At 42.2% G+C, this 23,806-nt stretch overlaps 1 protein-coding gene and 1 pseudogene across 1 annotated transcript in view; one reads left to right on the top strand and one right to left on the bottom strand.

Moving 5' to 3' along the window:
• Positions 1 to 8,548, bottom strand: part of LOC140516432 (protein bicaudal D homolog 2-like) — a 29,481-nt gene extending 20,933 nt beyond the window's left edge. Inside the window, exon 1 of the mRNA XM_072627396.1 lies at positions 8,370 to 8,548. Coding sequence (XP_072483497.1) covers positions 8,370 to 8,377 — 8 coding nt within the window. The 5' untranslated portion in view covers positions 8,378 to 8,548. The remainder of the gene's footprint in view (positions 1 to 8,369) is intronic.
• On the top strand, positions 135 to 735 carry LOC140516433 (ataxin-3 pseudogene; annotated as a pseudogene).
• Positions 8,549 to 23,806: the final 15,258 nt, after the last annotated feature.

Raw genomic sequence — 23,806 nt, 5'->3', positions numbered from 1 at the left:
AAAATGAAAGATCATTTACATGCAACTAGAGGGAACATTGGTTTACGGTTTGAAAGTTAGGAAAACTATGGTTTAACCTAAACTCTCTCTTGACGGGTCCAGAATTAATATCAGATACTTACCTTGCACTTTTCTTGGCTCAGTTACAACAGGAGGGTTCTTCCATATTTGTTGTTAAGGGTGACCTACCAGACTGTGAAGCTGACCAGCTCCTGCAGATGATTCGGATACAACAAATGCATAGACCAAAACTCATTGTAGAAGAATTAGCCCAACTCAAAGATCAAAGAGTACAGAAAACAGACCTAGAGTACTCTTTAGAAGTAAATTACACATATGATGGAACAAGAATGTTAGATGAAGATGAAGAGAATCTACAAAGAGCTCTATCTAGCACTAAGTCGACAGGAAATTGATATGGAAGATGAAGAAGCAGATCTGCATAGAGCACTTCGACTTAGCATGCAAGGTGGTTCCAGAAATAATATTTCGGAAGACATTCCACAGCCCTCAGGGACAAATTCACCATCTCTTACTTCAGAAGAACTACAAAAGAGAAGAAAAGCCTACTTTGAAAAGCAACAGCAGCCAGAACAGATACCACATCTACAAGTGCAGATGCCCTTGAAATTGATCCAGGTGACGATATAACCAAAGAAGAAATGCTTCAAGCTGCTATGAATATGTCTTTGAAAACTGTTAAAAAATAATTTGAAGACTGAAGGAAAAAAATAGCAAAGCAACTTTTTTAAAAAATATCAAAATATTCATATTCCCTAACATTGACTTCTTCTGTAGATATATCCCATACTGACCTCATTTCAGAAATATGCCAGAGTAGCACAATTCAGAAAAAAGGAGGGGGAGGTGGCTTGCAAATAAAAATGATAGAAAATGCATCAAGTTTAGAACTAAACCCTCTGTATTCCAAATACTAGCCAAAGAGGCATTCAGCCATTAAAGAAATAGGCAATAGTTTTCTAAATAATAACATTTACTGTCTTTTGAGGGATGGCCAATAACCTCTTAAAATAAGAATTTCTTAGAGACCTATTTGCACACCAACTCACAGGATCTAGTCGCAGATTTTTCCAGTTCTTTTGAATAATCTGATTTACTCCTCTCTCACTTTGTTATAGTTGCTTGTTGCTTAAGGTCCCAAGTGGCTTTATTGCAAAGACTGTCACTTGTCTCTAGTTACAACAGGTATGATATTTAATGGGGTAAATCACTCTAGTCCCAACTGCATTTTAAGTGCTCTAGAGTATTTTCTTTACTTTTCATTGTCTTTGACCTCAGTTTCTCTCCTATATACCTTTCATTCCACCTTAGTTGAAGTTAGCCTGTGACAAGAATTATTTCCTGTCCTTTCAATATGCGATAAAGGGATCAGTATCCTGTGATCAGTGCGTTCCTACATTTGAAGGAAACCCTGCAAAAGTGAGGTGTTGAGACAATATTCAGTTTGGGGACAGCATAACTATTTTTCCAGGTGCTTTATAAATATGTTCTCTGCTATGTCAGAATGTTACAGCATTTACATGAATAGCCTTACACTATGCACCTCGATGTTTCCTCTCTTGCTAAGGAAAATGAGGAAAATAAAGTATGCAAGCTAGCTTGTGTGAATTGTAAGATTTAAGGTCCAAGATATGTGTGTAATGGACTAAACTGGGCTACCTGGTTTGTGTCATCCTGCAGCCTTTTATTGTGAATGGTGCTTTCTGTTTTACACAAATTTGAAATGTAGGGAAATGTAGAAATGCTTCACCTATGCTCCATTAAACAGAAATATTTTCACCCATAAAATAATCTTGGAACACATGGAAATAATTTCCTTCATAAATTAGATTTAAAATTATGTTGTTACTTGAAACATACTGCTTCGCTAGAAATACAGCAATAATTGGATTATTCAATAGCAAGTGAAGTTGTACATAAAAAACAGTTTTGTCACACATGTTTTCATAAGGTTCCCAAATGACTGTTTCCTTTTATGGAAATAGAATAGTGCTAAAATTTGGATTGAGATTAATAGTGCCCTTTTAAAATAGGCATTTTGCTCCTGCCATCAGCCATTATTTGTTTTCATCTGTAAAATTTTTCAGAGTAGATGTATTAAATAAAATGTTCAAAGTGAGTCTCTGGAAATTAAAAATATAGTAGGATGACATTTAAAAAATTATGGATGGCTGTACTGATCAGGGAAAATTTTTTACTGTAAGATTTGTTGCTAGATGTAACTGAAAATATAAGAAATGCCTTTTATTGATAAAGTAACCTACACTCAGCTCTTCATATATTTGCGTTAATGCCTTCTCTAACCTAAAAACTGAGCTAACTGTTAAGACTGAAACTGTTTTCTTCCATACTTGCTTACACAGTAAAAGCTCATAAAGGAAAGTAAAACACAAGGCTGAAACCCTTGCAGTGCCCAGATGAAGAAGTTTTTAAAATAACACATCAGCCTTAATTCTTGATGTTTTTTATTGACTCAAGTTGGACCCTTAGGCTAGAAAGTTCAGATTGAATTATGCCTACCTATGCACATAGCATATACATTTTATATTGTAAAAACAAGTAATGCACTGCCATCTTATCATGGAATATAGATGAATATAGGCTTTTGATGGCTTAAATTCTAGTCATTCAGACTATATTCCTTAGTTGACATAATGTCAAAGATGGCTACTTCATCATATTCCATTGTATAAAATAAGTTAACTGAAAATTCCCCCCTGCACCCAGTCTACCTTCTTAATCTGGCATTTCTTCAGTGCAGCATAAAACCTGTGAATTTTTTTAAAATTTTAAACTGTATAAAAGTACACCAAATCCTACCTGACAATAGTCATCCTGCTGTGACAAAGTTTCATTTGTGGCACTAAATGTAGGGAATTACTATAAATGCTCAAACAAGGATTTCTATTCTTGGTCAACAATTAGGAGGATATTAGTGTTTAATATTTAAACAATATTTATTCTTCTGCAAAAGGAGTATCAAATGCGATGAACAAGGTACAGAAAAGTTTTGGTTGGAACTCGGCAACATTAGTCATAAGTAACGACAAACTTGGAAAGACCATTGCAATGTGTATTTTCAGATAAGTGCATGACTTCTACATGGAAGGAGTAACTGATCAGATTTTTTAAAAATTTGCAGGTTAGAGATATGAAGATTAATGTATAAATATGAAAAATATTTGGAGGCAAATTATGTCAATATCAAAAATTAAAAAAAATAAAATTTATATTTTTGTTTAAAAACGTTAGGCAAATAGTTTTTTTAATTGTTCTCAAAACATTTTGCTTTATTAATGGAGATGCTTTTTTAAAGTGAACCGCCGCACGGAGATTTTCCTAAATCAGCACTGTGTATTGCTAAAAATGTAGTAAATCAATGAAAATAAAATCAGATATATGCTTTAGTATCATAAAATAAAGCTTCTCATACCTAAAAATTATGCCAAAACAAGAAACTGAAAATGCAGCCTAACTTCTCACTGTCCGTACATTCAATACTGTTTTAACTCGTGCCAATTTCTATAATATGAACATGTATTTATAGCTTTTATATTGGCAGACAGGATTTGCCAGAGTGCAGAGAAAATCTTGATCAAATGTGTTAAAAAACTGTAAAGCTATTTTTTAATGCTTTCATTAGCTTGAAAAACAATACATTGTAAGTTGTCACTTTAAAGAGAATATTTTTTTAATCTGAATAAAACCTCTCTTTGCATTTGAAAGAAATGTAATTTCATTTCTTCCAATGCAAGAAACCTGAGTTTTTGTAATGAATTGCTTGTTTTTTTTCCCTCAAAACAAGCATCAAAATGCTATTTACTCCTCTTAAGCATTTGCTGGAACAAAGTTCACAAGAGGGAACAATGCACAAGAAGCTCCCTTACCACAAGAGTAAGTCAGACAATAAGAGTTTTTTTACACGAAGTGGTTAATCTAATGGCCAAGCACAGAGGCATCCACCAGAAGGACCATGAAGGGACACTTTCTGAATCATAAACATTATCATCCCCACCATTACCAATTCATTCCACTTCTATCATCATTGCCCTCTGCTAACCCCACCTCCCAATGAGACAGAGGATGGCGAGGAAGACCTCTGCCACTTTTCTATACTATCTCCTACCCTGTATGGCATCAGGGTTGCTGCCCATTCCCCACCCCAGTGGGGCTCTGCCCAAGATCCATCTTTAACACTGTTCTGCCCTTAAGACCTCTTCCACCTTCTCATTCCAAATAACAACCAAATGCATAAGATATCTGGATATCAACCTCGGAAAGCAAGTAAAAGACATATAGATTCAGTTGCAAGTCCTTAAAGAAATAAAGAACAACCTAAACAGCTAGAAGAATATTCAGTGCTCATGGCTAGACTGTGCCAATATGATGAAAATGACAAAACTACTAAAATAATACTTCAATGCTATATCAAATTGCCAAGGGCATGTGTTACAGAGCTTGATAAAATAATAACAAAATTAATTTGGAAAAACAAAAGATATAGAATATAGAGGCAAATGATAGAAAGAAAGACAAATGGGTAAAAGTAGCACGTCCAGACCACAGACTGTATTATAAAACAGCTGTCATCAAAAACCATCTTAAAAAAAGGAGATATAATGGAACAGACTTAACAAGAGTGCATCAGAAATAACGAAACTCAATTACCCAGTTTTTGAAAATGTGGAAGACATTAATAACCTAGAAAAAAATTCCTTATCTGATTAAAAATTGCTGGGAAAGTTGGAAAGTGGTCTGGCAAAAATTAGGCTTAGAACAGTACCATATAGTCTATTCCATAATACCTTCTAAATGAATGTGACTTTCATATTAAAAGATGATATTTTTTTAAAAAAATGGAAGAGAAACAGATCATGTATATCTCATAGCTATGGGTAAGAGATACATCCTTAACCACACAAAAGATAGAGGCAATTACAAAGATAAAATAGATAACTTTAATTACTTGCACCTGGAAAGGGTCTGCATAGACAACACTAATTAGTTGAGGATGAGAAGTTAAGTGGTTGAATAGGGAAAAAATATATTTGTATCAAATTTCTCTGGTAAGAGATTTGTATGTAAAACATATAAGCATTCTTGTGTTTGTGTGTGTGTGTGTGTGTGTGTGTGTGTGTGCGCGTGTAGCTGAATAATGGTAAGATGTCCTCCCACCTTGCCTTTTTGTGTTGCCATGTTATGCAGAAACACTGGACCCAGAGTATGCAGGAGACCCTGAATGTGCCAAGAATAACCTCCCCCCCAAGGGAACAAAAGTTATTGTTAACATCCCAAACGGGACTTCCCGTGTGTCTTTGGGAAGCAAAACAGGTGCCAGTCAGTCCACATTAGATGGGAAACTGCTTGTGCAGCTGGGACCTTTGTAGATAAGCAGACCACCCTATCTTCACGGTCTATTAGTTCCCAAGGGAAAAGAAGTGGGCTTTGGTGCTGCCTGGCTCCTCCCCTCCAGGAGGGGTTTTGTCCTTTTCCCACCCCTACTGCTCTTTCCCTCCTCCCATGCCACTCTCCTTTAAGTAGAGATGGGTATTTTCCCCTCCTTCTTTGGCCTGCTGTTATTAAAAGACAAGCTTCTGTGGGGATTGTGAACTCTTTGGGTTCCACATGCATGCTCATTTATCTTGTAATAAACCTAGTTTTCATGTAAATTTCGTGAAGGTGTGATTCCCTGTTGTAGCTGTGTGTCTATCCCTCTTTCTCTGTCTCTGTCTGTCTCTTTCTCTCTCTCCATACACACACACACACACACACAGATGTGTGTGTATATGTGCATATGTGTATAATCATTTGTCATTCAGCTATACATAAATGGTCAAAGGATATTCAGTGATCCTAGGAAGAACTGCAAAGTATTCATAACCACATGAAAGAAGCGCCAAGCCACTCATAACAAAGGAAACACAAATCAGAACAACCCTGACGTTTGACCTCATACTCTGCAAAGTGGCAAAAGAAAAGGACAACACACACTTTTGCCTTGTTGGTGGAACTGCGAAGTGGTATAACCGTTTGGAAAGCAAACTGAATGGCATCAAGAAAGTGACAAAAATGTCCACACTCTTTAAAACAAAGACCCCATTGCTGGCCTTCTACCCCAAGAAAACCATCCGTAAAGGCCGCTCAGTGTGACTGTGATGGACAGAGCTCCTGGCGTCTGAGAAACTCATGTTCCTGAGTTCAAATCCAGCCTCAGACAAATATTTCCTAGCTGTGTGAAGCTGGCAAGTCACTTAACCTGGCTGGCCTCAGGTTGCTCATCTGCAAAAGGAGCTGGAGAAGCAAATGGCAAAGGACTCCAGTATCTCTGCCAAGAAAACCCCAAATGGGCTCACGAAGAGTTGGACACGACTGAAAAAAGACTTAACAACCACATCCACGCCATCAAGATGGCAAAAGGTCCCCATGTACTTCAAAACATTTTCAGCAGCACTTTCTCTGACAGCTAAGAAATGGAAAGAAAGTAGAAGCCCATCTACTGGGCAAGGGCTACACAAAATGTGGCATGTGAACCTCACGGAATGTTTCTGAGCTGTAAGGAATGATGGGGGTCATGAGTACAGAGAAGCATGGGAAAAGCTTTTGTGAACTGCCGGAGCAGAGCCAAGAAAAACCATCCACAGGAAGTGTAAGAATAGAAATGGAGAGGACAAGGGCACATCGAAAAATCAAAAGTAAACACACCAAAGTCAGAAAGACCAAGTAGGGCGGAGATAGGAGGAGACACCCCCAAGCTTCCTCTTTGTGGAGGGGGGGAGCTCCAGAGGTCTTGCACCTCACGGAGTTTTGGACATTCTCCACGTACCAATCACTTAACGGTGATGACCCTTTTGGAAGTCCTCTCTAGAAAAGACCACTATCATTTGTCATATAGGATGGCTCTCTTGAAATTCCAAATGCCACGTAGACAGACAGCTTGAGCTCAACATAGTCAAAGCCGAATCATCCTCTTTCCCCCAAACCCTCCCCTCAGTTGCCATCTCCAGTGATGACTCTCAAATCCACCCATCCAGCCCTAATCCCCTGCTGACTTCCCAACTGCCTGGTAGCCATCTTCAGTATGCTGAATTTCACACATCCCAAACCGAGCCGTGATCTTCCCCCCGCCCCCAACCCTCCCCTGTTGCCGCAGAGGGCAGCAGCAACCTGCAGTCTTTCAGGCTGAAACCGAGGAGTCCTCCTCCGCCGCCCACTCTCTCGCCCCTCCCATATCTAGCCTGTTGCCAAGGGCTGTCGGTTCTACCTTAGCAACAGCTCTCGGAGGCATGCTCTCTTCTCTGCTCTGATACTGCCACCTCCCTGGTGCAGGGCCCCACGACGTACTGCAATAGCCCGCTGGCGTGCCTGCGGCCCCCACTGCAGTCCCCTTTAGGTTCAGCCACTAAGGAGACTCCCTTCGGGCGCGGCTCTGACCGAACTCCGGGGCTCTCGCACTCAGATTCTAGAAGCTTCCCAAGGCCTCCGGAATCCGAGACATCCTCCTCTTGGGGGCGTTCCACGCCCTCCCTCACCTAGCCCCCTCCTCGCTCTCCAGGCTTCTGGCACCCCACGACCTAGCATTTTCTCTTGTCCTCACTGCCACGCTCTTCCCCCCAGAGACACTGAGCTCCTGGCTCTTCCAGGAACAAGAAGCCCTCCCTCCACTTCTTGGCTCCATGCATTCTCTCTGGCTATCCCCCAAGCCTGCAAAGCTCTCCCTTCCCACCTCTGGCTACTGGCTTCCATCTTGGGGAAGGACTGGAAGCCTTCCCCCAGCCCTCTTCATTCCAGGGCCTTCCCCTCTTATCTCGTCTGTAGCTTCTCTGGACCCCTCACCGCCTGCCGCCATCCCTCAGACTGCCATCTCCTCCAGTCTGGGGCCTCTTTTGGCTTCCCGGCTCGTAGCACGGTGCTCGGCACAGAGTAGGGACTTACTTAATCGACGCTGAATGACCGCCTGGCAGCTGCAGGTTGAAGGGGATAGGACTTTGCTCGCTATGGGGATGGCCGAGAGATACACCTTCAGAAGCTTTTCCCTCCGCCTCAGGGAAGGCCCAGGAGCGGGGGTGGGGGGTGGGGGGGGGCGGGGAGAGGAGGGAGGTCTCGGCAAAGGAGGCTGTCGGGAAAGAAAACGGCCAGCTAGCGTTTACGGAGACCCACTACGGGCCAGGCACTGTCCCAGGCCAGCGTCCCATGCAGTTGCTCTCATAGTTGGGGAGGTTTTCTGGGAAAAAGGAGTCTCCCGCGCCATGAACCCAGCCCGCCTTGGGTGGGGGGAAGGGACGAGGCTGAGGCTAGGAATCCATTAGCAAGCGTCTATGCACCCCTCATCGCCCAGTCTGCCACCTTACCTTTGCATGAGGGCCCGCGAAGGTCGGACCAGAAGAAGCTGCGCGGCCGCTTTTCCTCTGACCCGGGTGGGCCAAGCCTTCCAGGCCGCAGCCTCGGCAGCCGCGGGCGGAAGCACTCGACAGCCACAGGCAGCCTGCGCAGCCGCGTGGAGCCGCAACCACGGTCTTCGCCAGTGCGCGTGCGCAGAGCCAGGGTGTGAGCCACGCCCCCTCCCCTCCCCGCTCCGAGCTCCACCCCAGCCTGCCGGGACTCGATTCGCCTTCCTTCCTGTTCTGGCTCGGGAAAGGAGTGCGCCAGGGGCCTTGGCTCCCCCGGGCGTAGCCCTCCGCCCTTGCACGTGCTAGCACACCTGACAGGCTGAATGCAAACAGTTTTTATTATTATCGTATTATTATTTATTGTTTTCACGGTGACGTGGATCCACGGGCCGGATATTAAATCGCGCTGCCTCAGACAAAGTGCACCAGGCGTAAATCTGTGTCAGGACCATCCACGGTGGTCTGTGTCCTTCAGATTCAGGGTCCCCACCAGTGATTAAGCGGACCCTCAGAAAGGAATTTCTGCACTGCGCAGCTTGTAAATACAACAGGAGAGCAGACTTTGACAGAGCTTCCACTCCAAGTACAGTGCAGGACGTCTGCGTGTTCTTTCCCATTAAGGAGCCATGACACAGTGTAGGTCCAGGCGGTACTAGGATATGGAAAACGCCCCATTATTCCAGAAAGGGTCTTGGGTTAAAGGCCTCCTCAGGAAGGCGAAGCCAGCCCCATCTGGCTTTGTTGACATAGGAAGTACCTCAGGGAAGAAAGAGACCATGAGGTCCAGACTCTTCTCACTTCAAGCCCTGGCCCTTGTTAGCGTCCACAATTTACATGAAATGTTGCCACTGCCTAGATGACCGCATGGCACGCCGACTACTTGGCATTCTGGTGGCTCCGCACCTACTGGGTGACTGCCCACTGACCAAAGACCTTGATGGAACATTGTTAGTGCTGTGGAAGTGGCCACCTCAACAGGCGTAGCTGGGACGGGGGCTGCATACCTGCCCCTTCTTGCTTCTCTTTTCCCCGTTTTGTCTCTGTGCACCAATGCCTGAGGTTTTCTGTGCTGATTCCAACATGTGATTAGCTGATGGCACAAAAACCCTCTTCTGTATTGACGGATGTCTAAAAATTTACTCTTTCAAAGTTCTTCTACAAGCGTTGAGAATGTATTGAGTTTGCTGCAAAGAGAGGGTGTCTTTTTAGGGTTCCTTTCGCTCTAGTAGGCCCCAAGGACCCACCCAACCTATTCTCACTTCAAGAGTGGGCTTGGCCTTTGTCTTGGTGTTGTTCTACTTTGACCCCATAACATCTAGGCCTCCCAGTGACAGGACGGGTTCAGAAATGCTGTGTGTTTGGGGGGTACAATCCCGTTCCTTCAAGGTGATCCCACTGGGTCTTGATGGTGGTCTCAAGGGCCAGCTGCAGCTAGTGGGTCGAGGTGATAGGACTGGCATCTGCTGATACCACCTATCAAGAGGAATAGAGGTTAGCTGGGGATTTCCTCCTGGGAAGGGGGGTGGAGTGCGGATGTCTCATCAGGATTTCTGTTACAGCCACCAAGCCTTGTTTTTGAGGCTTTTTCCTCAGAGCGAGAGACCCCAGCTGCAGGTTCCCTTCAGCAGCAATTGCCCTGGTGAGCCAATCAGCTGGGAGGAGCCAGGGATGAATTGGCCATTGTTTGACCAAGGCCCGGGTATCGTTGCCCCACTACACCATCTTCATTGTCGCTGGTCAGATTCAGTCCTGGGACCGCCTCACACCAGCTGGCTCCCCGTGCACCCCTTCTGGGCCCATTAGCAAGCAGCAAGAACAGACCCCTTCAGTGACATTACTTAGAATCAGAGACCTAGAGTTGGTAGAGACTCCAGAGGGCCTTTAGCCCCTTCTTGGCACATAGAGACCCTAAAACACAAGCAACACCGATCTTGGACAGAGGCCTGAGTCTGAGGCCTCCTGAGGTCCCTGCCTGACCTTCTCCCATAGAGTAATCCCCAAAGGCGTTCATCAGAGATGAAAACTGGTTCTCGCTGTCTGTTCAGGCCCTTCCAGAAGCCACCCTCTGACCAAGGAGCCCACAATCAGTTGGCACTGGTGTGTCTGAATAGCCTTTCTCCAAGGCTGTGGCCTGACTGCTTTAGTAAACGCCCATAACCAACTGAGCTTGGCTTAGGAGGCCGAGAATTACATTTTCAGCGTGAGCGTTCATACTTCAGAAATCTGCAAAGGCTACAAATCAGGGCTGCATTTCGTGCTTGTCAAGACAAGAAAGGGATGGTAAAAATTTTAATATCGCAGATTCGACTTAAAAATGTACCCACCAAAACTTGGGTTGGGGCTGATGAGCAACCACCACCACCACCACAACAAAAGTACATCTAGCCATACATTTTTCTTCTGGAGAGCTGGTCGTTTAATTTTTAGCAGTACATTCCTGTCTACAGTCCTTTCTGGTTGACCCAGCAATGGGTCATGCTGGTTTATGTCAAGAATTCCTGACTTGTCCCTCTCAGACAGATGTCCTTAGTTCTTTTGAAAATCCTTGTCAATTTTTAAAATTATTTATTTATTTTTAGTTTTCAACATTCACTGCCACAAGATTTTGTGTTCCAAAGTTTCTCCCCATCTCCCACTTCCCCCACCCTGAGACAGCATGCATCCTGACTACCCCTTCCCCAAATCTGCCCTCGATCCTATCACACACACACACACACACACACACACACACACACACACACACCCTTCCCTTCTTCCCTTCCCCTCTATTTTCCAGTAAGCCAAGATAGATTTCTATACCCTTGTATGTGTGTCTTGCCTGTAGGTCTTATTTTCCAATTGCATGTAAAAACAATTTTTAACATTTGTTTTTAAAACTTTGAGTTCCATATTCTCTACCTTCCTCCCTCCCCAGCCGCCCACACTGAGAAGGCAAGCAATTCAATACAGGTTATATATGAGTCGAGACACAAAACACTTCCATAACTGTCATGTTGTGAAAGACTAGCTATATTTTCCTCCATCCTATCCGGTCCTCCATTTACTCTGTTCCCTCTTTTGACCCTGTCCCTCCCCAGAAGTGTTTACTTCTAATGGCTCCCTCCTCCCACTTGACCTGATTATTTCATCTGAAAACTGATTATGTCCTTTGATCATTTATCAAATGGGAATTGGATCTCACTTTTACAAATTTGGCTCAGTTCCCTATATGTGTGAGAAATCAGGCCTTTATCAGACACACTTGCTCCAAACTTATTTTTCATAGTCACTATTCCTACAGTTACTATACAGTTACAGTTACTATTCATACAGTTACTGCATTTCCCTCCATCCTATTCCCCCATCTCGTTTGTTCTATTCTCTCTTTCTCTCTCCTTTCACCCGGTCCCTCCTCAAACTGTTTTGGTTCTGACCACCCCTTCCCTGAATCTGCCATCCCTGCTGTCACTGCCCCCCCTTGTCGTATCTCCTTCCCCTCCTACTTTCATGTAGGGCAAGATAGATTTCTATACCCAATGTCGTGTGTATGTTATTCCTTCTTTGAGCCAATTCTGATGAGAATCTCCCTCACCTCACTTCTTCCTTCTCCCCCAACCAGTGTAAAAGCTTTTTCTTGACTCTTTTATGTGAGATAATTTACCCCTTTCTACTCCTCCCTTTCTCTTTCTCCCAGTACATTCTTTTCTCATCCCTTAATGTTTTAGATATCATCCCTTCATTTTCAACTTACTCCTGTGCCCTCTGTCTATATGTAATTCTAAGTACCCTAACAATGAGAAAGGTCTTATGAATTACAAATATGATCTTCCCATGTAGAAATGTAAACAGTTTAACGATATTAAGGCTCTTATGGTTTCCCTTTCCTGTTTCCCTGTTCATGGTTTTCTTTATTCTTGTATTTGAAAATCAAATTTCCTATTCATCTTTGGTCTTTCCTTCAAGAATGCTGGAAAATTCTCCATGTCACTGAGTGTTCATTTTTTCCCCTGATGAATTATAGTCAGCTTTGCTGGGTAGGTGATTCTTGGTTGTAATCCTAGCTCTTTTACCCTCCAGAAGGTATTCCAAGCCCTCTGATCTTTCCTGTAGAGCTGCTAAATCTTGTGTTATCCTGAATGTGGCTTCAGCATACTTGAATTGTTTCATTCTGACTGCTTGCAATATTTTGTCCTTGACCTGAGAACTCTGAAATTTGTACATACTATTCCGGGCATCTCTTTCACGAGGTGATTGGTGGATTCCTTCAAATTCTGTTTTACCCTATAGTTCTAGAACATTTGGGTATTTTTCTTTGATATTTTCTTGAAAGATGATGTCCAGGCTTTTTTTTTGATCATGACTTTCAGGTAGTCCAATCATTTTTCAATCTTTCCTACATCCATTTTCCAGGTCAGTTGCTTTTCCAATGCGATATTGTGCATAGTCTTCAATTTTTCCATTCTTTTGGGTATGTTTTATTTGGAAATACTTTGGGGAAGTAGTGTTTTATATAAATCTTTGAGTGATTTTTAGAAGGCCTACTAAATTTTCATTTGTAAGCTAATTTATTGCTTATGCCATGAAATGACTGCAAATTAGGTACAAAGCAGCAAGAATTAAATTAGTGGTTGAACTTATACGTTTAAAATTCAGTTCCTGAAGCATCTAATTCTTTCAGAATGATGAGTATAATTAGAGAAGGATAAATGAGCTTGAGAAACAAGGATGTATATAGTAAGTTTTGAAGTTAAAGTCAGGAATCTCTTTTGCTTTAGCTTAAGGAATAGGATTTCAGGACACACAGTTATGTTAGTGAAGAGTAGTGGCTGGAGAGCGATCTTGTGTTACCATAAGGAGAAATCTGATTTTACTTATGCCTGTTATACTTATTTTTATTTATTTTTATTTTTTTATTTATTTTTAACACAGTTTATAACAGATAAAGCAGTTCAAACTTTTGATCAGGTGATACATCTTTTTAAAGCATTTACAATATGGACCACAAAAGAATTTTTTTTAAACATAAGCCAACTGAGAAACAGATAATATTTACGTTTCTAACTTCACAATCTCTTGATCTAGTTGTCTCTGCAGTATTACTAAGAATAAAAGGACCCTAACTTAATGTTGTTGTGAAGATCAAAGGAGATAACTATAAAATGTTTAGCACAGTTTGCTTGCATAATAAATGTTTCTGTCCTTCCTATTTTTTCCTCTAGACTTTTATTTCAATTTTGATTTCATTTTAAAAAGATCTCTTGCTTCCTTCTGTTTCCAGGCACTCTTTCAGTCTTGTGGCCAAGCCATATTTTCCCCCAAGGTCGAACTTTTAGTTGTAGTATTTTTCTCTTCTTCTGGATTTTCCTCGTGAAGATTCCTGACCCCTTATATATCATCCTAATGTTTGGTGTCAACTTCCTATTGGTGTGACCAATAATAAGGAGGACTAGACAGTTTCTTTGATCCTCGCAGCCTCTTGGACATCTCCAAAATAGGAATTATGTGCAAGAAATAAGGCAATTTCAGCTGTCTTCAAGACCTAAGACACCAAGACCCCTAATGAAGTATAAATCTTAGGGATTAATAACCTTGTTTTTGTTCATTTGTTTTCAGTCGTTCTCCATTCTTCCTGACCACATTTGGTGTTTTCTTGGAAAATATACTGGAGTGGCTTGCCATTTCCTTGTCCCGATGAGGAAACCGAGGCATCATTTTCACCAGGCATAGACACTGCTCTGGGGGTGAGGGTAAGGCTGGGATCCATCTTGCCAAACCTCAACTCTCCTTGACCGCTGGCTCCCCGAGGACACTTACAGCTCTGGGAAGGTATCTGAGAGGAGAGAGGGGCCAGGGGAGCCTCCCACAGCCCTCTGAGGCTCAGGCTCCTAAGCATCGCAAACCAGGGGACAGGAACCATAAGCCCCAAACCCCAGAATTGGTGTCTAGAGTAGGGAAGTGGTGCTCAACTCGTCCTCTCAGGATCTTGACTTTCGCCCCCCCCACCCCCCCCAAAAAAACTTAGGTCTGACAGCCCCTGTGAGATGGGGCCTGGCACCTCTGGTTCAGAAGGCAGCTCCAGGAAGAACTATGGACTGAATTCCACTCTTTAGGGTTAGAATCGGGCAGACATTTCCGATTGGGGGATCTGCTCCAAGGGAAAGGATGAGACTAGTAGGATTTTTTCCCAGCTGGTGCTGTGGGCGGTAGTTTTTGTGAGCATGGGAGTACGATTTGCGGATATGTGTGGCGTGGAATCTGAATGCCCTTGGATAAGATGGAGGGCTACAGCAGACCTCAGAGCTGATCTGATCCAACCTCCTCTTTAGAGGAAAGAGTAACTGAGGCCAAGAGGAGGGCAGAGGTCCCAGAGTCAGTGAGGTGCAGACCCAGATCTTGAATGAGGGTGTCTCCTGCCTGCCAGACCAGCTGGCTTCCATCTTGGCTTCTCCCTCCCCTGACAGACAAACTTCAAGCGCTGAAGGTCCCTGGGAAGGCACTTCCCATAAGCTGGTGGGTAGGTTCCACATAGAACTAGAGGTCTACTTAGGACTGTGGGGTTAAGTGAGCCACGCATTCCTACCACTAACTTTGGGGCAACCTGAGATGTACATTAAGCAGGGCCTGACCCTAAGTAAATTTCATGCTTTTGTGGAGTGAGTCTCTTTCATTTGTGAAACTATGGGCATGACCCTTACCTGCTTCTCTCAGAGCCCTACTTTAACATCTTCTGGGGGCTTAGAGTGGTCGACTGGGCAATGCCATTGCTTCCTGCCCGTTGGACTTGTTTAATATGGTAGCATCTGTATAGAGGAAGAGAGAAAACATGGGTACTCATAGACATGAACAGAGAGTGAATATGTGAGTACTCATATATGTCAGAATACAAAGAATGATTACTAATGTTTATGAGAGCACAGAAAGTATGAATCATGTAAATGGATTGATAGAAAGAATTCCTGTACATAGGAATGAAGAGAAAGAAGCTGGGTGCATATGTTTATATAATCTCTGTTTCCATATCCATGAATTGTCATAGATTCTCCACATATTCATTTGCGTAAGTACGACTTTATAAACTACAGAGGAGGGACTCTGCAGGCCCATATGTGAGCACACATGGGTGAAGAGAGAGTACATACAAGTATGTGTGTGTGTGTGTGTGTGTGTGTGTGTGTGTGTAACATGAGTTAGTTCCCAAGCAGGATGATGTAATCTTATATAAACGTATAATGATATATGATATATTAAAATGGAGAGTAACATAAATATTTTATGTATATGCCGATTGACGCTCATCCTATATATTATGTTTTACATTTGTGTAGGATTATAAGGAGAGTCATTCAGTTCTTATAAAGAGGAAAACTGGAAGACATAGAGGCAGTGAACATAGAGAGGAGGTATTTGAGCCCTCCTGGGTAAGAATACACAAAGTCCAGCGATTTTGAAGAGGGGGACAGAGGGCCGTCCGCAGAGACTGCAGGGGGCCGCTGGACATCGGTCCTGGTCCGCGGGGTCCTCTCCCTCCCTGCCCAGCTGCCGGAACGGCCGCAGTCGGGAAACCCCGCTGGGAGCTCGAGACACTGGCAGAGGGGAAAATGACCCCGAGAAGTTCTTAGGGGGAGGGGGAAATAAGCCTGAGAACGTCTTAGGAGGTCGGGAAATGAGCTTCAGACAGCTGTGGAGGAGGGAAAAACGAGCCCGAGAGGGTGTGCAGGGCAGGGGAAGTGAGACTGAAATGGTGTGTAGTCGAGGGATGCTGTCTCCATGGAGCCGGGGGAGTGGGCTGCCTGATCAGGGCCAGCAGAGGTAGGGGCGGAGTTGGCGGGAGGAGGACTCCTGCCTCGCCAAGGTGGGCGCTGACGGCAGCGGTCATCGGTGCTCAGCGGGGGGTCCACCTGGCCCAGACTCAGCTTCTCGTGACTGGTGGCTCCCTGTGGACCCCGAGGGCTGGGAGCTGGGATCTGAGAGGCTGAAGATGCCAAGGGACTCACCCAAAGCCCACCTGAGGCTCAGCCAGTGAGGGATACAAGGGGCCAGGGAACTTGTAAACCACATACTCCAGGACTGCTGCATAAGTTAGAGTAGGGCAACGCGTCCCCAATGGTACCTATGGGACTTTGTCCTTCCCCTGCCCTGGCCTCACAGTCCCTGTGAGATGATGGTTGGTGTACCTTTAATTCAAGGAGTAGGACAAGGAAGAAACAGGGGTTTTATTCCAATCTTTAGAATTATAATTCGGGTAGATGGGCCTGAGTGGGGGCTGCTCCAACGGAGAAGATGAGGCTATCAGGGTTTTCTCAGCTGAGGCGCAGGGACTAGTTTCCTATCCTAGGGAAAGGGTGGTATGGGTGTGGGACTGCAGTCTGATTGCCCTTGTTGGCCTGGATAGGACGAAGGCCTAAAAGAGACCTCAGAGCTCATCTGGTCCAGCCTCCTCGTTTGAGAAAAAGGGTGGCTGAGGTCAAGAGGAGGGCAGGGACATGGCCAAGGTCACACATTCCGTAAGGGACAGACCGGGTCTCTCCTGTTTGCTAGCCTTGCCGGCTTCCATATTGGCCTCTAAAGGAAAGCGCAACACAGAAAGATGTGGCCTACATTAAAACACACTCCAATCTGACCTATTTCAAAATGTGTTAGCAATAATTGAACTAAGGGTGGGATGGAAGTTTGGACATAAACACACACATACAGACGTACAGAATCCCACATGCTCCCACATGTACACACACACACATACACACATGCACGCAGGGGTGAGCGCGCCCCCAAATCAATGAACAGTGAATCAGATATAATTTAGAATATGCACAGCCACAGACATACAGAAAGTCTCACTCCCACAATTCCACACACGCTCTGGTGAACCAATGATCAAACAGGGGATAGGATGGAAGTTAAGACATACAGAGACACTCACACAGAAACACTGAAACACATACACTCCCACACTCATTCACACTTGGGCACCTCTGGAACAATTGTTTCGTTAAAAATATTTTAATCCATATCAATACTGATCATGGTGAGAAGATACAGGAGGGTCTCAAGAGTGCCTGATTGACTCAGGAGGTGCGGCAGACAAAGGCAAAACTGGATGAGAACCTTAACTCCTAAGGGAAACGTCAGGGGAAAAGATGGTGGAATATTTGGACATATCTCCTCATAGATGAGCACTACTGTCTTCCATGTGTATTTTGACACGGATGAGTACTCACCTCTTCTCTCACTGTAGCCATACATCTGAGTAATGATATATTATCCTTATGTATTCTTAGGTGAATGAATATTCCTCCACACTCTCTTATTGTCCATACTTCAGTACTCATATATACTCTCTATAAATAAATCAATATATTTACGTTCCCCCAAGTACTGCAGTCACATACTTATGATATACATATGTGTGTGTGTGAGCAGTCATGTAATCAGTGTATATACATGTACTATATTTTCTCTTTTGACTCATATACATGGTTATTCAAGTATTCTCACTCTATATTGGCATAGATGAGCATTCATACGGCTTTTCCATGTTCCTCTCTGATTACTTCACCTGTGAGTATTCATTCTCTCCATATTCCTCTACGTACATGTACCTTATTTCTATACTCTTCTATATTCCTATATGCCATAGTGTACCACATACCTATATGCCCTAGCGTACTACATACTATATTCCTATATGCCATAGTATACTACATGCTATATTCCTACATGTCATAGTGTACTACTTACTATATTTCTGTATACCATAGTGTACTACAGACTATATCTCTTTATGCCGTAGTGTATTATGTACTATATTCCTATATGCCATAATATAATACAGACTATATTCCTCTGTACCATAGTGTTCAACATACTGCATTCCTATATGCCATATTGTGCTACAGACTATATTCTCATGTACCACAGCATACAACATAATGCATTCCAATATGCCACAGTGTGCTACAGATTATATTCCTGTATCTGATAGTGAACAATATGCTACATTCCTATATGCTATTCTGTACTACAGACTATATTCCTATATGCTGTATCTGTCTGTGATTACTGATATGTAATAATAATATGATATATATATATATTATACATATACATTACTGAGAGCTTATAGGAGACCTTACATATGTGAATATGTAGAGAGAATGTATGCATACATTATACATGTGTTTATGGTTCAATATACACCACATGGGTACTCATACATATGAAATTCAAGTACTCATATGTAAGAATAGAGAAAATGGTTACTAATACACATGAGGAGTTAGAACACTAAGTTATTGAAATGAATTTACAAGAAGAATACATAACTTCATGTATACAATAATGAGGAGAAAGAACCTGAATAAATATATATGAATGTATTTTCTATTTTCCTATATGAGTTGTCATATCTTATAAATATGTTTCTGTACATCATTAGCAAGTTGTACTCAATGGGGGTGTGGTGAGGAGGGAGGCCACCTGACTTGTTAGCTTCTTAAGGACTTTCTTTATCCTACCTGAGAAGTCCTTTCGTACAGGGTGTGCCTTTTGTAACAAAAAGTGTCCTGGGAAAGAGCAACTTATGGTCAGTGCTCATATAAAGTTTTCAAATCCTAATTTTAGAATTTTCCAATAGAGAATAGGAAATTCATCCAGTAGTAGTAGTAATAGTAGTAGTAGTAGTAGTAGTAGTAGTAGTAGTAGTAGTAGTAGTGGTAGTAGTAGTAGTCGTAGTAGTCGTAGTAGTCGTAGTAGTCTTAGTAGTAGTAGTACCTTTCATCTCTGCCAACCTCCAATGTGGACAGTATTGGAAATAGAGAGAAAAAAGATATACTTATCTCTTCCGAAAAATTTTTTTTAAGTTTTCCTTCTTCCAGTCTTTTTCTCCTGGCTTATTAGGGCACAGGAAAAAGTCTAAGACCAAACAAATATTTGGAAGCACCTACGAGAATGGATTAGTACAGAGATGACAGCACATATTTCCCAGTCTTTAAAGATTTTCCCAATTGTAGAAGGTCCCTTTGAACTGAAAGAAGAAACCCACCACTCCTAAACTCAGTTGTATCCTTCACAAAATGGACACAAAGGACACAAGACTGGAAAGAACACTCAATCATACCTGAATGTTTTCTCAGTTTTCCCTAAGAGAATTGGATGTTATGACCTCTCCTGTCTCCTCTAGTTTTATGACAATTTATGACACTCCTGTGGTTGGGCTCCTGTTGTCTGTCTAAAATGACTTCTTTGGTGTACTACTCGTCTTAATGTTCTTATAATCTTATCAGCAAGAATATGTAATTTGGTAACATTGTCATATACTTTGGATTAATTTGCAAATTTGGTTCAGCCATTTAAAGTGCACTTTGTATTTAGAACAATTCCCAAATAGAGAATTTTGATTCTTTTAGATTCTCAACTAAATAACACACACAAAAAAAGAATTTTCAAGTGAAATGTGAATTGGCTATTTTGCTTCCCTAAGAACCTTTTCTTTCCCAGAGGATATCTTTCTAATAACAGACTTTTTTCCAAAAAACAAAACAAAAAACCTGCACACAAATCCCTTTTTCCCCCCTAATGTGGAGGATACACTATAATAAAAAGTTTTTCTTCTCCAAAGTGTAGGCAACCTTAAACTTGAAAGAATCGCAGAAATTTCCGCTTCAAAATTTCTGCAAAATAAATAAAATTTAGGGGTTTTGGTGGTTTCCTAATCAAAGTAGAGGTTTACCTAATTTAGGAAGGATTAGGGTTTAGAACTTGGGAGAGTCCAGCCCTCAATGTGACACTCTGAGAAAAAGTCCCCCAGTCACACACTTGTACACCAGTCAATGAACTGGGAATGGGATGGAAATTAGTACACACACACACACACACACACACACACACACACACACACACACACTGACAGAACGCTGAAAATACACCCCCTTCCACACTTACTCTCACACCCACTCTCATGGCCGCAACAAAATAATTTCATAAACACTCAATTGATATCAGTTAGTAATCATGATGAGAAGGCAAAAGGGGGTCTCAAGAATGTCTTCTGAATCATCTGATTGACGTAGGAAGTGGAGATGTCAGGTAGACTGAAGTGAAACAGGTTGAGAACCTTAACTCCTAATGGAAATCTCATGGACAAAGATGGTGGAATATTTAGCCATATCTTCTCAGAAATGGGCATTCCAATCCTATTCCCCCACCCTATTTATTCTCGTCTCTCTCTCTCCTATCAACGTGTCTCTCCTCAAAAGTATTTCACTTCTGATCACCCTGATTCTGCCCTTCCTTCTATCACTTCCCCCCTTCTCTTATCTCCTTCACCTCCTACTTTTCTGTAGGGTAAGATAGATTTCTATACCCAGTTGAGTATGTGTGTTATTCCCTCTTTGAGCCAGTTCTGATGAGAGTAAGGTCCACTCACTCTCCCTCACCTCCCCTTCTTCCCCTCCAGTGTAAAAGCTTTTTCCTGACTCTTGTATCTGAGATAATTTACCCCATTCTACCTCTCCCTTTCTTTTTTTTTCAAGTACATTCCTTTCTCACCCCCTACATTTTTAGTTATCATCCCTTCATTTTCAACTCACTCCTGGGCCCTCTGTCTATATGCACTTCAAACTACCCTAATAATGAGAAAGGTCTTATGAATTACAGATAACATCTTCCCATGTAGGAATGTAAACAGTTTAACCTTATCATGCCTCTCACAATTTCCCTTTCCCATTTACCATTTTTAGGCCTTTCTTGAGTCTTGTATTTGAACATCAAATTTTCCATTCGGCTTTGGTCTTTTCATGAAGAATGCTTGAAAATTCTCTCTCTCACTGAATGTCCATTTTTCCCCTGAAGAATTATACTCCACTTTGCTGGGTAGGTGATTCTTGGTTGTAATCCTTGCTCTTTTGCCCTCCAGAATATATTCCAAGACCTCTGATCCTTTAACGTAGAGCTGCTAAATTTTGTGGTATCCTGACTGTCACTTCACAATACTTGAATTGTTTCTTTCTGATGGTTTGCAACATTTTCTCCTTAACCTGAGAACTCATGAATTTGGATACAATATTCCGGGCAATTTTCATTTTGGGACATCTTTCAGGAGGTGATTGGTGGATTCTTTCTATTTCTATTTTACCCTCTGGTTCCAGAATATCAGGGCATTCTTCCTTGACATTTTTAATTAAATAATTTTATTTATTTTCTGTGTTCTACGGTAACTACCATATAACTTAGATGATTATTTTCCCCTCCTTTCCCCCTCCCTCCCTGAGACTGCATACAATTTTATATAGGTTCTACACATGCATTCCAATTAAATACATTTTTACTACAGTCATGCTGTGTTGAGGAATTAAAATGAGTGGGAGAAATCATCTAACAAACCAAAACGCAACACACACACACACACACACACACACACACACACACACACACAATGATCTGCTACATTCTGCGATTGAATTCCATAGCTCTTTCTCTGGATGTGGAAGGCATTTTGCCTTAGAAGACCGTTGGGAATTTTTTTTAAGTCCTTGCACTGCAATGAAGTTCGAAGTCTACCAGAAAAACTCTCGCACACTGTGGTCGTTGCTGTGCACAAAGTTCTCCTGGTTCTGCTCCTTTCGCTCAGCATCAGATCATACAAGCCTTGCCAGGCTGCTCTGAAGTCTTCTTGTTCATCATTTCTTATAGCACAATAGTATTCCATTACATTCAAATACTACAATTTATTCGGTCATTTCCCAATTGATGGGCATCCCCTTGACTTCCAGTTTTGGGCCACCACAAAGAGTGCTGCTATAAATATTTTTGTACATGTGGGACCCTTTCCCATTTTTGTGATCTTTTGGGGATACAGTCCTAGAAGCAATATTGCTGGGTGAAAGGGTATGCACATTTTAGTAGCTCTTTGGGCATAGTTCCATATTGCTCTCCAGAATGGCTGGATGAGCTCACAGCTCCACCAACAATGAATTAATGCTCCAACTCTTTCACATCTTCTCCAACATTTACCATCATCCTTTTTTGTCATGTTAGCCATTCTGATAGGTGTGATGTGGTATCTCAGAGTTGTTTTGATTTGCGTCTCTCTAATCAATAGCTATTTAGAGTATTTTTCATATGACTATAGATAGCTTTAATTTCTTCCTCTGAAAACTGCCTGTTCATAACCTTTGACCACTTATAGATGTCAACCCACATGTTTTCAAAGAGCCCCTATAAGGTCCTTCCAATTACTCCCACAGCTGCCAAATTGTGGGTGTGAATTCCTGGATCATCTGAAGATATCCCTCTCTGAGTGAACATCTGAGCTCACAGAAGACTTTGTCCTCCATTTCAGTAAGGCTCTGAATAAGACAACATCTAACGCAGATGGCTTCCACAAGAATCCAGACCAAGTCAGTAAGGAGAAGGGCTACCTCCCTATGTGAGTCCTCTTTCCAGATACTGACATTCCATACACCATTTGCCAATATCCTTAGGCTGCCCTAGTTTTAGTTCTCGTTTGTCTGGCTGGCTGGTTTACTTTTACTGTGCCCCTCATTACCCTTATCTTAGGCCCTGCTTCCCTTGCTTACAGTTACATTGCAAAGGGTTGCTAAAACTCCCTTTCCAAGTTCCCAGCGGAAGAGTGAGATTCTCCTCATACCTTCCTTGGTCTGCTGGTGGCTGCTTTGGCACACCTTTGGCCAAAATGTGCAGAGATGTAAGTCAGCTTGAACCCCTCTCTCTCCTTGAAAAATACCTAAAGCCTACTTCCCAGAGTTGTTGTGAAGATCAAATGAGATAACTATAAAATGTTTAGCACCCTTTGCTTGCATAATAAATGTTTCTATCCTTCCTATTTTTTTCTCTAGGTGTTTTATTTCAATTATGATTTCATTTTAAAAAGATCTCTTGGTTCCTTCTTTTTCCAGGCACTCTTTCAGTCTTGTGGCCAAGCCATATTTCCCCTGTGAGGCTGAACTTTTACTTGTGTTTTTCTCTTCTTCTAAATTTTCCTCGTGAATGTTCCTGACCCCTAATATGTCTTCATAATGTTTGGCGTTAACTTCCTATTGTTGTGACCAACAATATGGAGAACTAGACAGTTTCTCTGATCCTCACAGCCTCTTGGACTTTTCCAAAATAGGAATTACGTGCAAGAAATAAGGCAAGAAATTCAGCTATCTTCCAGGTCTAAGACACCAAGAATGAAGTAATGAAGTAAAAATCTTAGGGATTAATAACCTTGTTTTTGTTCATTTGCTTTCAGTTGTTCCCCATTCTTCCTGACGACATTTGGTGTTTTCTTGGAAAATATACTAGAGTAGCTTGCTTTTTCCTTATCCAGACGAAGAAACAAAAATGGTGGAATATTTGGACATATCTCCTCATAGATGAATATTGCATCTTCCATGTGCATTTTGACTGGTATAAGT

Source organism: Notamacropus eugenii, chromosome X (genome assembly GCF_028372415.1).
Source record: "Notamacropus eugenii isolate mMacEug1 chromosome X, mMacEug1.pri_v2, whole genome shotgun sequence".
Classification (NCBI taxonomy): Eukaryota; Metazoa; Chordata; class Mammalia; order Diprotodontia; family Macropodidae; genus Notamacropus; species Notamacropus eugenii.
This window is presented reverse-complemented; position numbering and strand designations above follow the sequence as displayed.